The following is a 17,260-nucleotide window of genomic DNA, read 5'->3' on the forward strand; positions in this document are numbered from 1 at the left end:
ATTGAGCTTTAAACAACAGCAGCTCAGGTTTTTGCAAAACTAGAATACCCTCAACGAAAATGCAGTTTTATCTGAATGGTAAATGATTGCTGCTCTACCAGTTTCAGCACTTTGTACCATTTTCACCAAAGAAAATAGCAGTTCTACGAACTGTGTGTGGCTGAGGTCCGAGGTTTATACCTTGCCCAGAGCGACCTGAAGCCGACATACACACATGCAGTCACTGGTTCTAGTAGTTCGATAACGGTGAGTATTCCGGCTCCAAGGAACAGTTCCATTTCACCTCCAGCTATGGCTGCAGGGAGAGAAAAAAATGCCCTTTGAACAAAATTCTCACGGAATAAACAATAATCAAATAAAATATAACTTCCAGGTATTATTATATCAAAGAGACGTCTTAGTTCACATGATGCCTGGAAACAGAAATTTAATCATTTACATTTGACTTTTAGTATTGCTGTAAATTTCCGCACTCAGCAACATTCTAGATATATGACGTTGTCCTCTAAACCATCTGGTTCCGACAAACATGTGAATAACATTATAAGCCATCGGCGGCACCGTACCCGGTATATTAAGTCGCCTCTAATGATCACTCACAAGAGGCTGTTGGAGACCTATTCCCATATTACAACCCTATTCTAAATGTATCCTATAGTTGGAATATTGAATTTAACACTCCAGGTTAAGAATTCAGCTTGTTTCTTTTTCTTCCACATTGGGGAGGATCCATGACAACGAGTGTGGTGCTGACAAACGATGGGGCTGGTATCTCTCAATCTCCAGATCCTGGATCGTCTAACTCTCGTATACAATATGAAAAATACACATGGATGGATTTTCGAATTGTAACTGGAGTATTAACTTATTTCTTCTCACGAATGGATAGTGCTACACGTGTGAAAGTAATGGTACAAACCAAACACATCACTTCGTGTTATTGTTGGTACATGTTCCGTCCTGTCCACCACCATGCTGGAAAAGCCGATGTCCAGGACAAGGTGATCGTTTCTGACAATGATTAAGTGATGATGTCAACAAAAGGATAAAGTAGCCAGTAATGGTGAGCTAACAAAACTCACAATCAGTGCAGAAAATAACAGACGTAATTGACAGTCAGATAAAGTTTGCTTTGGTTTGGTTGTTGTTTAACGCCGCACTCAGTAATATTCCAGCTATATGGCGGGGGTCAAAAATGATCGAGTCTGCACCAGACAATCCAGTGACTAGTCAGATAAACAGTAGAAAATATATTTGTGAATAAAGATAAACATTCAATTAGTCTTTACAGCCAGGATCCAATTTTCATTGGTTCAATACTATCGACTTCTTGTCTGTCAGTACCATTAGCCTAATGGTAAGGTAGCACTAATACGATTTTTCGCAGATAAGGGGCATTATAATACTAATGAAGACAGGAATTGTTCTAGCATTGCTTCCAAACAGGTTGCTTTCAAAGTACTTCTTCTATTTTAACATCTACTACCTGAATGCCAAATGGCCGCTCTCTAACATTTACACACTTTGTAGAACCCCATGCCATATGCTGCCATCGTAAATCTAAGAAAGACAGCTTGTCCCAACTTACCTCAGGCTCTCAACGGATGGAACATCAACAAGCTCAGCAAGCTTGGCAATCAGGAATGTGGGGTTTTGTTGGAATGGCATGAAGGAGACCTGCACGTCGTGGGATATTTGTTGGCATTCCTGCAAGCATGAGCAACTCCTCCCCTTCTTGGCCATCTCTGATTCCCGATCAATAACAGACAACATCTTATTGAACAGTGTTATAGCTATCTCACATAGTAAAGTTAATAATTGTGTAATAATACCTTTTTTCAACTGCAGTTTTACAGATTGGGACTGCTACGTTATTTCGAAAGGTTATGCATTTGTTCCGATGTTCTTTTGGCAAATTTCTGCATGAAAGAATGGACTCGGAAAAACAGCTAGACCAGGATTGATGTGTATTGTGATTATATACATATCGTACCCACTCATATAACGTCCACTCATCCATCTTAACCACAAACACTGGCGCCCCGCAGGGTTGTGTGACGTTCCCAGTGTTATTCACCACCTACACGAACGACTGCACTGCTCAGAAACTCGATTGCTCACTGGTCAAATTTGCTGATGACGCTTCTCTTGTTGCTCTCATTACTGATACTGAGGACTACTACCCAACAGAAATAACCAGACTTTACAGACTGGTGTGAGAGACCTACAGTTGAATGTATCTAAAACGAAAAAGATGGCAATAGACTTTCGCATGAAGAAAGAGGCATTACATCCCGTGACAATAAATGGTACGGTAGTTGAGAGCGTCACAGAGTACAAGGCACTGTCTTAGACACTAAGCTCAACTAAACGCCAACACCAACGCCTTGTATAATAAGTCCCAACAGAGACTGTTTCTTATGCGCAAGCTCAGATCTTTCCAAGTGGAGACAGGAATAATGCTCTCATACTACAGGTTTTTCATACAAAGTGTCCTGACATTCTCCATACAAGTCTGGTATGGTTCTCTATAAGTGAAAAACAGGAACAAGCTGAACAAGATCCTGAATATCAGCAGCCCCTGTACCCAGGCAAGACGTCATCCACCACAACAGAGTTCTCTCCCTTGCTAGCAAAGTGGTAGCCGATCCAACACATGCCCTCAACATGAGATATGTCCTCCTGCCATCAGGCCTCAGATATACAGTGCCAAAACTTAGAATTCAATGTGCAAAATGTTCTTTTATCCCTGTTAGTATAGCCATTTTAAATGACTTCAGACTAAGTTTAGCCAGCTAGCAGTGTGTATTGTTTTGAGTATTTTTACATGACATATACCTGGAACCTTTAAATGTATATTTTCTCATACATACACACATACATACATACATACATACATACATACATACATACATACATACATACATACATACATACATACATACATACATACATACATACATACATACATACATACATACATACATACATACATACATACATACATACACATACATACATACATACATACACACATACACACATACATACATACATACATACATACACACATACACATACATACATACACATACATACATACACACATACACACATACACATACATACATACATACATACACACATACACACATACACACATACATACATACATACATACATACATACATACATACATACATACATACATACATACATACATACATACATACATACACATACATACATACATACATACACACATACATACATACATACATACATACATACATACATACATACATACATACATACATACATACATACATACATACATACATACATACATACATACATACACACATACACACACACATACACACATACATACATACACACATACATACATACATACATACATACATACATACATACATACATACATACATACATACATACATACATACATACATACATACATACATACATACATACATACATACATACATACTTACATATACATACATATGATATAAATATAAGTCCAATGTTCTTACTACAAGCTGGACTGTAACACGCTTCCACTTCCTTTATGGAACAATGCCACAGATTGACCTCGTCTGGAAAGAGAGAAAGAAACTTCTTTAGTTTATCATATTCGGTTTTAAACATTATGATTATCAAATGAGTGAATGAGTTTAATTTTACGCTGCTTTTAGCAATATTCCAGCAATATCACGACTGGCTGGTTTGTTGTTTAACGCCGCACCCAGCCATGTTACAGTCATAAGAAGGCGGTATGTTAATAATGCGTCTGGGCCAGACAATCCAGTGATCAACAGCATGAGCATCGGGATATGATGACTTGTGTCAACCAGGTCAACCGCCCACACCACCCGATCACGTCTTACGACAATCGACCGCCTCCGTGGTGTAGTGGTTAGAATTTCCGCCCGGAGAGCGGAAGGTCGCGGGTTCAATCCTCGACCGTGTCATACCAAAAGACGTTAAAATATTGTACTTGTTGGTCCCTGCCTGGCGCTCGGCATAAATGGGTACAACAAGGACTGGTAGGTTCGGAGTCAGTATAATGTGTCTGAATGGGGTATTCATGCTTCACTGTGGCATGGTATCTCAGTGGGCTAGCACTATAAAACCAGCTGGGCTAGTACAAGTAGCCGCACATACACGTACACACGCATGCACGTCGTCATATGAGCGAAATATTCTCAAGCACGACGTTAAACCCAATTTCACCTCACCTCACCTTACGACAATCATGGGTTGCTGAAGACCAATTCTCCCATGGATCTTCACGAAGTATCATCACTGTTTGGCAATCGTTAAATGCATGCTTATGAAACCGAACAAATGATTCTGACAAGGGAAATGGTATGTATTTCAAAGATATTGTCGTGACCGAACACTGGATCATTCTTATGTTGAATATGAAAAGGGGCCCGTTATGTTTTTATTTGATCTGTTAACAAGATGTGGTACTGCTAAAGATAAGAGGTAACTCGGTTTACGTGTATCATTACTACTCTAAAGTAATAATTGTTATTATAGTTGCGTCTCTCAGAAACGTAAAGGATTGGGGTGACCAGAAAGAGTATTTTACCATTATGGGGTTCCCATCCAGCCTAACAGTTGCAGGCAGCTGTGGAAGCCTTTAATCTACGCTCCTGGATGCACCCTTCAAAGCTGTAGAGCTTGAACCACTCAAGAGAGTTGACAAAGTGCGAGGCTTTAGTGTCATTCCCGCGGGAATTATAGGGGTGCGGAAGGTATTTCATCTAAACGTAAGAATCTAATGTAATGGGTTTTAAACGCACATCCCACCTAGACGATCAAATTCATCATTTGATTTATAACAATGTCAGCACATCATTCAAGTACATTGATAAAAATGGCATACAAAATGCTTATGAAAATCTGCAGTCGTTAAAAGTCAATTGACTATGTCGTGCCTTGTTTGTTTGGAGTTCGACCCGCGAAGGTCCGGGTTAGAATGAGCCTTCAGTAACCCATGCTTGTCGTAAGAGGCGACTAACGGGATCGGGTGGTCAGGCTCACTGGCTTTGTCGACACATGTCATCAGTTCCCAATTGCACAGATCGATGCTCATGTTGTTGATCACTGGATTGTCTGGTCCAGACTCGATTTTTTACAGATCGGCGCCATATAGCTGGAATATAGCTGAGTGCGGCGTAAAACTAAACTCACTCGCTGAATTTTCGAGTCTAGACTCGGTTACTTACAGACCGTTAAATAACAGCCAAACCAAAAACAAATCTAAACAATCTATAGTCAAGGATTGATTGTGTACACAATGTCCGTCCTGATGGCAATGTCCTCAGGCAGTGGACCTGCCTGTTTTTGCCGCCAGTGTATATAGTTAGATGCAGCATCCAAGTAGTAACTCGAACTGATCCAGAAACATGTTGATTCAGCAACATCTCTGAAATAGTAGGTGAGTGAGTGAGTTTAGTTTTAGCAACATCAGGGCGGTTGACACCAGAAATGGGCTTCACACATTGTACCCATGTGGGAAATCGAACCCGGGTCTTCAGCGTGACGAGTGGATAGTTAAAGGCATAGTTAAATTCGAATATTACTTCTGGTATAGACGGGAGGGTGGATAGCCTCGTGGTTAAAGCATTCACCCGTCAGGCCGGCTTCAGATCCGTGGAGCCATGGAGATCCGGGTTACAATTGATCTTCAGCATCCCATGCATGTCATAAAAGGCGACTAACGGGATTAGGTGATCAGGCTTGCTGACTGGTTGACACATATCGTATCTCAGTTGTATGGATCGATGTTCATGCTGTCTGGTTCAGATTCGATTATTTTCAGACCGCCGCCATAAAGCTGCGAGTGCGGCGTTAATCCACTGTAGTGGAGTACCGATAAAAACGGTGTTCAACACACTTGTGTTCAGGTCTAACTACTTACCTTTTGCTCTTAATAACAAACATGACCTTGAGATTCGACTCGTTCTTTGTAACCTTTGTTGGTTGATAGCACGGATATTTATCTGCTTGGCTTGGTGCAAGGGCATAGTCATACTTCCGTTGCTGCTGCGTACATCAAGCTAGGAGCTCACTGTGAAATTATTTTAGTAGGGATATTGCCAGAAATGCTCTTGTCGCTATTATATATGTGCGTTTGTGTGTGTGTGTGTGTGTGTGTGTGTGTTTGTGTTTGTTTGCGTGTGTGTGCATAAATTAGTATGTATGTACACTACAATTTATCACAACTGTTTTAAAAGACGACAGTATTAAACATTTGCTTCTCTTGACATCACAAGATGTAGACTTTCAATAAATACACAATGCCAACTGATTAGCATGCATAATGCAGGGATGTCCTGTCGCAACATCGGTGCTAACGTGAACACTAGTACGTAAAGAAGGGTGCGGGCAGCTTGTCTTTGGGAACGTCGTCCGATCTCACGTCCCTTCCTCACAGACACAGGGAGGAACGTCAATCCTGGTGCAGGCTCTGAGACATGGCGAAGGGTTTATTTGGTCTGATGAGAGTTGCTATCTTCTACAAGTAACCAACTACCGTTGTCGCAAACTGAGACGTCGTACCGAGGCGTACCGCCAGGAAATGATCCATACATCTGAACCTTTGGTAGTGGCAAGGTGTCGGTGTGGGGTTGCGTTTTATTGCAAACAGCATCCCATTACAGTACCTGGGACACACAGTAGTCAGCATTATAAACAGGAAGTATTTGATCCCGCCTTTGGTTCACGTTTTGATAATAAACATCCCCTTGTCAGTCGTTCGATATTCATGGATGACATCGTTCACCCTTCTGGAGTCCATATCGGCGGACTCCATATATTGGAGGCGTAGTCATGATTACCATACTCTCCGGCATTGATGATATTTACATTTTTGTATTATTATCTCAGATTGCATGTACAATGTTACCGAATTTGAATTTCAAACTTGAATGTGTTTTTTTAAACAGAGTAAAATAATACCATGCTCGATCTAACCCTCTGAGCCACCGTGGCTAAGACGGTTCATTTTAGGTGCTTTATTCCACGTGTGCTGTTGCTTTTTTCTAATGTTGACATTTCCAAGGAGCTAAAATGCAAAACATCTTCCAAATCAATCGTATCGTTGGAGCTTGGAATTACCTGCTACGGCGAAGAAAATCTGGTCATGGCAATCTGCTTATACCTGCTTTCGGTTGAGGTGGATGGCCGATTTACCAGTTATGTGTTCAAGTTCAAGGTAAATGAGAATGTAATCCTTAGATCGGTTAATAAAAAGGAAACATGAGCGTAACTAGCGCAGACTCGTTACGACCCCAATGATGTCGTCACACCGGAAGTGCATATGACGCTGTTAATAGGTGATTGGATACACGTTACTGTCTCTTGTACTCTTGCATTTTCCCGAAACGGGCATGTTTTTTTTAATAAAAACATAGTCATTCCATGTTTTGATTTTAAGTGGCAGTGTCCTTCCATCTGGCGGATGTGATACGATAGTTGGGCAAGGGTTTAGGTTATGATACGAGTAATAATAAGATACGCTTCGGTTATATTTGTGATAGGGGACATCTACTCTACTATTCTGCAGTATAAGCTCACCTTTCAGCGAACACCTTCTGTTATCACCAATTGTGAAGTTTATGATGAATCGGATCGTTCGACGGACTTTCCTTTTAGCTGATATTTCACAAGATTCTGGAAATGTTTTGACATCAACATGCACTTGCCAGAAGTCAATGTCCAGATGTTGTGTATGAAATCTGTATAACTGGAACTAGTCAATGCTGTTTTATATAAGGAACTTCTTGCGGCTTAAACTAATTTCGTATTGTTTTGTTTATGAAACGACTTAATGACATCAATAAGTCTCAAAATGTTTTCTGAATAGAGTAGCTATATATTTTTACTATTTACTTCACAAGATTAATGTACATATACGGTCCTGGTGTGAGAACATATGCATGCTTTTATTTCTATCTTCACACATACACCACATAAAAGGTTAGTGTTGTTTAAGAAGGAAATAGAACAGATTACTATTACCCCTACCTACAAATGACTGCTAAGAACCGACTAAGACCTGTCACTGAACCATATGTTTATATGAAGCAGTGCACATTTGAAAGTCAAATATGTTGAATCAGTACGTATACCACCTGATTGTTCAGAGAGAAATTCCTCTTACAACTATATATCTACCAGGGATATTGTCCACTTTGTGATGACTGTATTCCCATTGTTTTGACGAAAAAAACTCCACAGAACACTCATGATTTTTCACCCAATTGTCGCTATTATACAAACACAATATTCCCAAACAGGTGGTCGGTATGATCCTGATTATCAGTGCCCTCTTAGTTATGTGTGGGCGGGCATGGTGTTGTCTCCAAACCTCGGCGTGAGAGTGTCCGTCTGCAATCGTAGGCTGTGCAGTAATGAGGGCGGACAGATAAGATAGGAGGTGTTCTATATAAGCCAAGCACCAATACTGGACGCAAGTTCCAAGCACAGGGTCAAGCCAGCTGCACAACTGCACAAGACACAACTTCAACGAAGAAGATAAGGGACAAGTGGAAAATATACAGGACCAAGTCCTACTGCAACTGGGTATGCTTGGCACAGCGGGGAATGCTGAATCACTATAACGATACATATTTTTGTTAAAACCTTTTCTGCATTGGGTTTTTAAACATAGAAGTTTTGGTTGTCGATATTTCTGCATTCAAACTTGTTTGTGATTATATTACACTATTTAGAACATGTTATATTTCTTTTTTGATGTAACATGGCTTGGGTTTGTTACGGAAAAGTACGACCCTGGTTCTCATTGGTTTATGTTAATTCAATGGATATCAACAGTAATGCATGACTCGTTACGATGATTCTCCATACGTTCCAGAAAACCGGTCAGTGTTTGGAACTTCGACATGTGGAAGCTACTTCTTCTCGCATCAATCAGCATTGTTAATGCTAAAAAGTACGTGTTTTGATGACTCAATACCGGTTTACGTGCTAAGTTAGCGTATGTGCACTCTTGGACTTACCTGTTTATGTTGCAAGAATAACACCAAGAATCATGGAATGTAATATAGTGACGTTCCGGCAGGATGATCCCACCCGTTAATTGCTCATGAGTCCAATGTATGTCCATGCCGATAATGGTTTTCACCCCAAATAGGCTGGGGGTCACAATCATTATTGGCATGAGTATATGTAAACACAACGTTTGTTGTTCATCAGAGATTATCATTCTTTTGCAAACTGATGCATCAACACATACACTCTGTAGTTTTATAATAGGACAGTGTTACCTGTTTCTTATTTATAATATATATTAACTTGATGAATATAATTTCAAAGATTTCTATCGCTCAATTTTCGAAAAAATACTCTTAGTGAATGCATAATCAGTGTGCTAATTCCATTAATAGCCACTATGGCCTTTAGGCAGATATATGTGAGATGTGATCGTGCAGGTCTCAGATCGTTCTAACCCGTGAACATCCGGGTTAGAATTGATCTTCAGTAACCCATGCTTGTTATGAGAGGCGACTAAGAGGTGGTCAGGCACATGTCATCGTATCCATTGCTCATGCTGTTGATCACTGGATTGTCTGGTCCAGACTCGATTATTTACAAACCGCCGTCATGTAGCTGGAATATTGCTGAGAGCGGTTTAAAACAACAAACCAACGAACCAACAGTTTGGTCTGGCTCTCCGGAGTGATTCACCGATGATGATCAACGCTGATATTATCAGCCACTGATTTGTCTGGGTGTATTCTAATCAAACACCTCATTGCGTGCATCCATATTTAAGTGAATAACACTGGAATATAATTTCTGTTTCTGTGCATCTTGCAGCACCTTTCTGATCCTTGCCCCTAAGACCATCAGCCCCTCGACAACCCTGCGTCTGGGGGTCAACTCCCTGAACGCCAGTCAGGACCTGACTGTAACAGCACGTGTACAGACACAAGAGTGGAACAACTTCCCCTATGAACACTATGAACAAATCTACGTCGACCATGCCAATAACACAAACACAATCCTCGGAGGTAGGCCACACCATGAGTCAGTGTGAGTGAGTGAGTGAGTTGGGTTTTACGCCGCGTTGAACCATATGCCAACAGTATCACCGTCGCGTGACAGAGAACACTGCCAGTAACACAAACTTCGTTCTCGGAGGTAGGCCACATAATTATTTTCGCTGTTATATACAGTAATTTATCAAGTTTGACACTACTTATGCAAATCATTTCTCACGACGGTTTCAACAAGATAAAACCTGACATTATAACTACATATGTTTCTTTTTTTCACAAATAGAAACCTTTCATTTAGTATTAATTATATCCTTCATGAAAATCACGGATTCTTCTTTAAAATAATTCGAACGAATAACACATTGAAATACAATTTATTTATCACCCAGTGGAATACACACACACACACACACACATACACACACACATACACACACAAACATACAAACATACATACATACATACATACATACATACATACATACATACATACATACATACATACATACATACATACATACATACATACATACATACATACATACATACATACATACATACATACATACATACAGACAGACAGACAGACAGACAGACAGACAGACAGACACACACACACACACACACACACATACATACATACATACATACATACATACATACATACATACATACATACATATACATACATAATATTGTGCTTTAGCTGCATGCGAAGTGACATTTAGGTCATAGTGTTGACATTTGTTAAAAGATAAGTGGAGTATGATATTAGAACAAAAGGATTGGCATCAGCAATGCCGTCATTGTCATGAACACATTATACCGTAATTCTTCAAAATGATTACCTTCTGTAAAACACTTTATTCAGAATGACCCATGTCTTATCTCGGTATTATGGTTTATCGGTTTCAAATGGTTTATGGTGAGGTGAGGTGAGGTGAAATGAGGTTTAACGTCGTACTTAAGAATATTTCGCTTATAGTGCTAGTTCACGGAGATACCATGCCGCAGTTAAGCATGAATACCACACTCAGACACATTATACTGACTCCGAGCCGACAAGTCCTTGTTGTACCCACTAATGCCGAGCGCCAGGCAGGGACCAACAAGTACCATATTTTAACGTCTTTTGGTATGACGCGGCTGGGGACTGAACCCGCGACCTTCCGCTCTCTCGGCGGACGCTCTAACCACTACACCACGGAAACGGTTGCAAATGGTTTATAAGGGCTTGTAATATGTATGATATGTATTGTCTCAGTGATGCTTCCTATTGTAATGCATTTTAGACGTTATTTGACATTTTATTGAATTAAAATCAGTGGGTCTGCCTGTAGAGGTTATTGTTGTGAGTATGGTACGCCGCCTTATCAATATTCCAGCAATATCACGGCGGGGAACATCAGAAGTGGGCTTCCACATGGGAATCGAACCCGTTTCTTCGGCGTGAGGGGCAAACGCTTTTACCACTACGCTACCCCACCGCTATAGAGGTTATTGTAATGAAAAATTTACTTTTTGTACTTTCAGGAGATGCAGGTATCGTGAATGTCAAGGTAAATTGGCTAAGAGGTGTTTGATCAAGGTTACATTCAAGGCCACAGTAAAGCTTTCAAAAGGTTTCATGATAGACATGTGAAAGACATTTCAAAATTAGACAAATCAGTGACAAAATAATGTTCGATGCAATTCACTATTATGATGTGTAGCATACGTACCGACTGCTGTCGGGGGCTCTTCCACATGTTTATGACACTGGTGGGCAGGATACGCTAACCTTTTCGTGCAGCCCTGGTGTAACTATTATTATGATAGTGATAGTGATATAAACACATGCTAATGGTATGGTCGGAAACGCACAATCGACTCTGCTTGAAGCGGAGATTTGATTATAGACGCAGAAAGGGGTTCATCATTTTTATTAACCTAACTTTATCGAGTGGTACAATTCATGATAACGTCTTCACTGCGTCAACATCCAGCTACATTGTTTGTACACACTAAAATAGTCTAAATAATATGCACATAAGAAATAAACACTTCGAACTGATGTATTAAACATATTCGTAACATGTTGGATGCAATTGTTGGCAAACTCAAAGGATTTACAAGTAAAGTTGTGGTTAATCTGTTTCATTTCGTGCCTCACTATTCCTCATCTTCATCTTTGATCCATGAACATTTGTCATGTTATTTATCATTTTATAAAACATATTCAGCTCTTGACGATATCCCCCTTTCTCTATCAAGATGACATTTGTTTCGAAATATAGTTTATCGTGACTAGTGACACGGGTGGGACACAGATAGGTCTAAATGCATTTATATTTTACACGCATGCGCAGTTGTTCTTTTGTACAATTATCCCACATATGACGAGAGTAAGCAAAGACCGTAAAATATGAATATGGCATATTTCTTACATCGAGTGTTCTTCTGCTGAGGCGATACTAGTGACATCTGAGAAAATTTATCATCGGACTGATCTTTTCAATTCGATATTCCAAAATGTTACTTCAGGAATAATAGCCTTATTAATTAAATTGTTAGATCTGGATTTGCGTAAACAAGTGTAACCTGGATTGAAATCCTTTTACTAGGATTAAAATCAAGTTGCATTTCTTTAGCCCAATCTGTTATTTTGGATAATTCATTTCTGAGAAATTGTGCTGCTACATACGGATCGTTGATCGATAAGCAGTTAACCTACTACTACGATTTTATTGCGAAAAGTGTCAGATAAGGATATGAGACCAGTATCATGTAGCATCAGAATGGCTTTCAATAAATTTGGCAGAAAGTTATTATATAATAATACATAAGATCCAATCCTACGATATATGGGGTAAACTACTATACTATTATTGTTCCAAAGTTATTTTGAAAATAAACGACAAAGGTTAGTACTCAAAGGTTACGATTCAGAATAAGGACAAGTTGTAACTGGCGTCCGTTCAAGGGTCCGCTCGAGGACCGCTGTTATTTATAATCAGTAATGAATACAAATATAAGTAGTTCAAACATAACTGTATTTTGGACGGTTGTGTGACAAAGATGATGTCATTATCTTATGTTTAACCCTTCGCATGTTCTTGCTTTTTGAGATATTGAATGTTTAACGAACTTTCTGAATGTTTAAGCCATTGAACACTGCACTGGAGGGATGTTGCATTTACATTTCGTTGTTGTTAAGAACAGCATTGTATCCACTACACAAGTTACTTTAATAGTTCACTACGGTTTCTACACCAGCCACAACTGACACTAACTCGAATTATTGTACCGCAGACTCCCCAGGATCTGAAATCTGACAACTACTTCCTGAAGGTCCAGGTAGAGACTAGCTCTGGAGAGGAATACACAAGAATGTACAACCTGAAGTACTACAGCAAGTACCTGTCAGCCTTTATCCAGACTGACAAAGCCATATACAAGCCCGGATCCACAGGTAAGTAGTTCACGCTTCGTCTGCCTGTTTTGAAGCTTGAGAGGGATAAATGGTTTAACTAACCAGTGAATAAGTCAATTTTCATGTGAAAAGTTATACTACCCGTAGAAAAGATCAAACCGTTCAAGTGGTTAAATACTCGAAGAACAGTTTTAAATGTTCAAGTGAATAAATGACAATGGACGATTGTGTGATCACTGAAATTGATCAGCGCGTAACCTGCGTAACCTAGCTGACAGCTGGGACAATTTCGCCTGTCATATTTTCTTTATCTCCTTCACCCTATTTTCATGGTGGTGGTTCTAATTCTCCTTCGTGGTAATATTGTTAGACCCTACACCAAAATGTTGCTGCTTACTAGCTTTACTTCCTTCGACAGTAACCATATACGGGATATCTGTCTCGGCCTGCGCTGAATTATCATGTTCATGACACTTTCGATATTTTGATACGATCTTTGAATACGATGTTACGGTCTATCCCGATTTCTGCAAAGATTGTTAACCATCCGCCTCTATTTGCAGTCAACATCCGTGCATTTGCTGTGTACTCTGACCTTCTTTCCTACACTGGAAACATGACAATCGAGATCTTTGTGAGTGTTCATCCTGCCCCATCCTAAAGTCATAGATTTTCATTTGCATTAACTATGGGGTGTATTGTGGTGGTATGGATGCTATATATTTAAGGAAACAAATAAACCACATTAGATATCAATCATAGAATGGTCAGTTGAATTGGTCATGGCCCGTTCTGATGAGCGAAGACACAATGCACAATTGTTTCCAATTCAAAATCATTTTAGGTTGATTTTGACCATGATAGGTTGCTTGTACGGTACTTGTGCTCAAAGTATAAAGGGAAGCAAATGCACATTCAATGTAATTGGAATTAGTTTTTGTCAAAGTGTTATTCAGCTGAATAGCCGATGTACTATTTTCAAGGATTCTAATTTTGATTTGTGAAATAATACATGCATAACCCCAATTAAACTTGGATATATTTCTTGGTCACAATGCACTATAATTAAGTTTTATGTATGTGGCACGACATGTATGCTGTCAATGCAGGATCCCAACAACAACAAACTGATGCTGCAGAAGGATGTGAAAGATCCTACTGGTGTCGTCACAAAGTCCTTCAAACTCAGCGCCATGCCCATCCTCGGAGATTGGAAGATCAGGGTCACAATACCCAACGTAACTATAGGACACGGCTTCAATGTTTTTTTTAACTTTAGAAAACTTGCTTCGACCAAGTTTTAAAAGTTAACATTTTATAAACATATATACACATGCTTTTGCTGCTGTCTCATCAAGCCAGTGATCCTTCACATTGCTTCTGTCATTTGCATGTCATTTGCAATGTGTGGGTGTAATCATTGAAGTTATACCTGTGTACTTATATGAATTAATATGAATAAATTGTCTCTCATCTACACATTTCAGAAATGTAATTAAAATCATATGATGTTAATACTCTCTTTATGAAGACAGTGTATCTTTACTTGCCTAAGGTAAACATCTGTTAACATTTTCCATCAACATCATACCACTTCATCTGTTAGGCCATGTTTAACATGTCTGTAAAAACTTGAAAACTTACTGTTAATCGAACTTCACCTTAACAGAGCCAGATGGAAGAGAAGAAATTCGAGGTATCCAACTATAGTGAGTGTGATTTTGATCAAAAGCTAAATAACTTGGATTTTGTATCCTATAAGGCTTGGTAATTAGAAAATCAAGTATCTTGGGGTTATGCTGGGTTGGAGATGATGTTCCTAATATTAGCAATGATGACGTTCCCCTAAACAACAGCCTGCTTAGTGACACTGTCAGGTATACTATCTTTGTTCACAAATGTATATTTACATTACATTCTTTCTTTCCAAGATCTTCCACGCTTTGAGGTTACAGTGGATGTTCCCAGTTTTGCTCTGGTAACAGATCGAGACACATTAAGGGCAAAGTTTTTGCAAAGTATGTGAATTTAAACACTATTTCTTTCAAAGTAAGACACTCAGAAACATTTCCAAAACCGCAGGAACATCTAATAAAACCGAGTTCATAGTGTGACTCACACCCAAGCATAAACGTGTGTTTATGAATCACTATGAAAAATGATGATACCAGGTGTTCGAGATGAGCGTATCCTGTCCGTTAAAAATACGTGTATGCTCATCTGCAAAAGCACTTTGAAAATCCAAGAATCAAAACGTATTTTCAACCTCAGGAAAAGCATGTCTCTTTTGGCATTATTAAGGTATACATTTGGCGAGGGAGTATCTGGTGTCGCAGAGATTCACGCTACGATACCTGGAGATTATTCTGGATCTTGTTCCTCTGAGCAACCGAAGATCCTCATGACTTTCCCAGTATGTAGATGCACCTTCTTTTCCAACAAATACTATAAATTTTGTTTGTCTCAATTAAGGAAGAAAGTGTGTTGCTGTGATAATTATGGAAGATGGTCATTTTTCATCCATGGCTTTACATACGTAACAAAGCTATCACTGAAAACAAAAACATGATATCTTTAAATTTCTTCAGAATATGAAACACACAGTTGTGAGGGAGACTGCATAATCATCTCTCTGGAACCATGTGGTAAAGAAAGCATTCTTTCCGCCTTTGTCTGCCGACATGTCATAGAATACACATCCGTATTAAGTGATTATATTAATTTAATTATTTACACAGCTTGATGGAGAAAGTGAAGTTCACGATTCCAATGGTGGAGGTTCAGCACCTCGAATCTTACCTCAATGGTCGGAAACTGGAAATACAAGCCACTGTCACAGAAACGCTGACGGGCAAGAAACTAAGTGGTTCCTCGACTGTGACTTTCTACACCAACGCAGTCAAGTTAACCTACCTCGACTACAGTGATCACAACTTCAAGCCTGGCCTCGACTACACTGGCACGGTAAATTGTCTCTGAAAATAACTCTGTTCACAGTATAACCTTTGAAGTCTTGCTTTGTGTTTGGTTCATGTGTTTTGGTTCAATAAGCGATGTAAATTAAAGTAAGATAAATGAAACTGATCAATTATTATTTCCACACATAAAAGTTTAAACTAAAACCACAGTTCACTATACCATTACGATTATGTCTTGATGAATCAATATGAAAGGGGTTCGCAAAAATGTGTACAAATGCTGCCCCAAAGGCGCCAGACACAAAGACATGCTGTTCACCTTGTTACAAGAAAAACCAGGGGATTGCATCTAACACCAGTTTTTTGTCGCAGTGCCAACTGTGTAAAAAAGAACTTTAGACGCTCTTTGAAGAAGACGTTCCAGTGGATCTCACAGTTCAGATGTGTGGACACCCAAAACTTGACTGGAACGTCTGGGTGTATATTGTCCACAATAGAGGAAAAGTCACTTTTGGAGAAGTTGAAGGCATCTCTTTTGTCTTTTTACGGAGATCTTTGTACACCCTTCAAAGAAAGAAACACAATCACGCCAAACCAAAAAACAAACAAAGGCATAAAATTGGCGTTTTGCTTTACTTTAAGAGCAATTATTTCATGTAATTTCAATGGTACATAGGTGAAAATTCACACGTCTATAGGCAAAGAGTCGCCAACACTTCCAGTAGCCTTTATTGGTGTGTTTCTGTTTACTTGAGTCCACAAGATGGTGTAAGAAAGCAATTACTTTGTATGGCCACCATTGGCAGCAATTACTGCGCGGCACAGATCGACTGATCGCTCTCGCGGAATTCTTCCCCCACTCTCCCTGC

General features: G+C 39.4%; 1 protein-coding gene across 1 annotated transcript; it reads left to right on the plus strand.

Moving 5' to 3' along the window:
• Positions 1-8,495: 8,495 nt before the first annotated feature.
• Positions 8,496-16,226, plus strand: LOC124262563 (CD109 antigen-like). The gene is made up of 11 exons (XM_046697064.1): positions 8,496-8,622; positions 8,915-8,992; positions 9,880-10,073; positions 11,595-11,620; positions 13,353-13,512; positions 14,037-14,107; positions 14,583-14,711; positions 15,143-15,182; positions 15,405-15,491; positions 15,775-15,886; positions 16,212-16,226. The coding sequence occupies exons 2-10, from the start codon at positions 8,943-8,945 to the stop codon at positions 15,876-15,878; spliced, it is 861 nt and encodes a 286-aa protein (XP_046553020.1). The 5' UTR covers positions 8,496-8,622; positions 8,915-8,942; the 3' UTR covers positions 15,879-15,886; positions 16,212-16,226.
• Positions 16,227-17,260: the final 1,034 nt, after the last annotated feature.

Source organism: Haliotis rubra, unplaced genomic scaffold (genome assembly GCF_003918875.1).
Source record: "Haliotis rubra isolate DU_JTF1 unplaced genomic scaffold, ASM391887v1 Scf845, whole genome shotgun sequence".
In the NCBI taxonomy this organism is placed as follows: Eukaryota; Metazoa; Mollusca; class Gastropoda; order Lepetellida; family Haliotidae; genus Haliotis; species Haliotis rubra.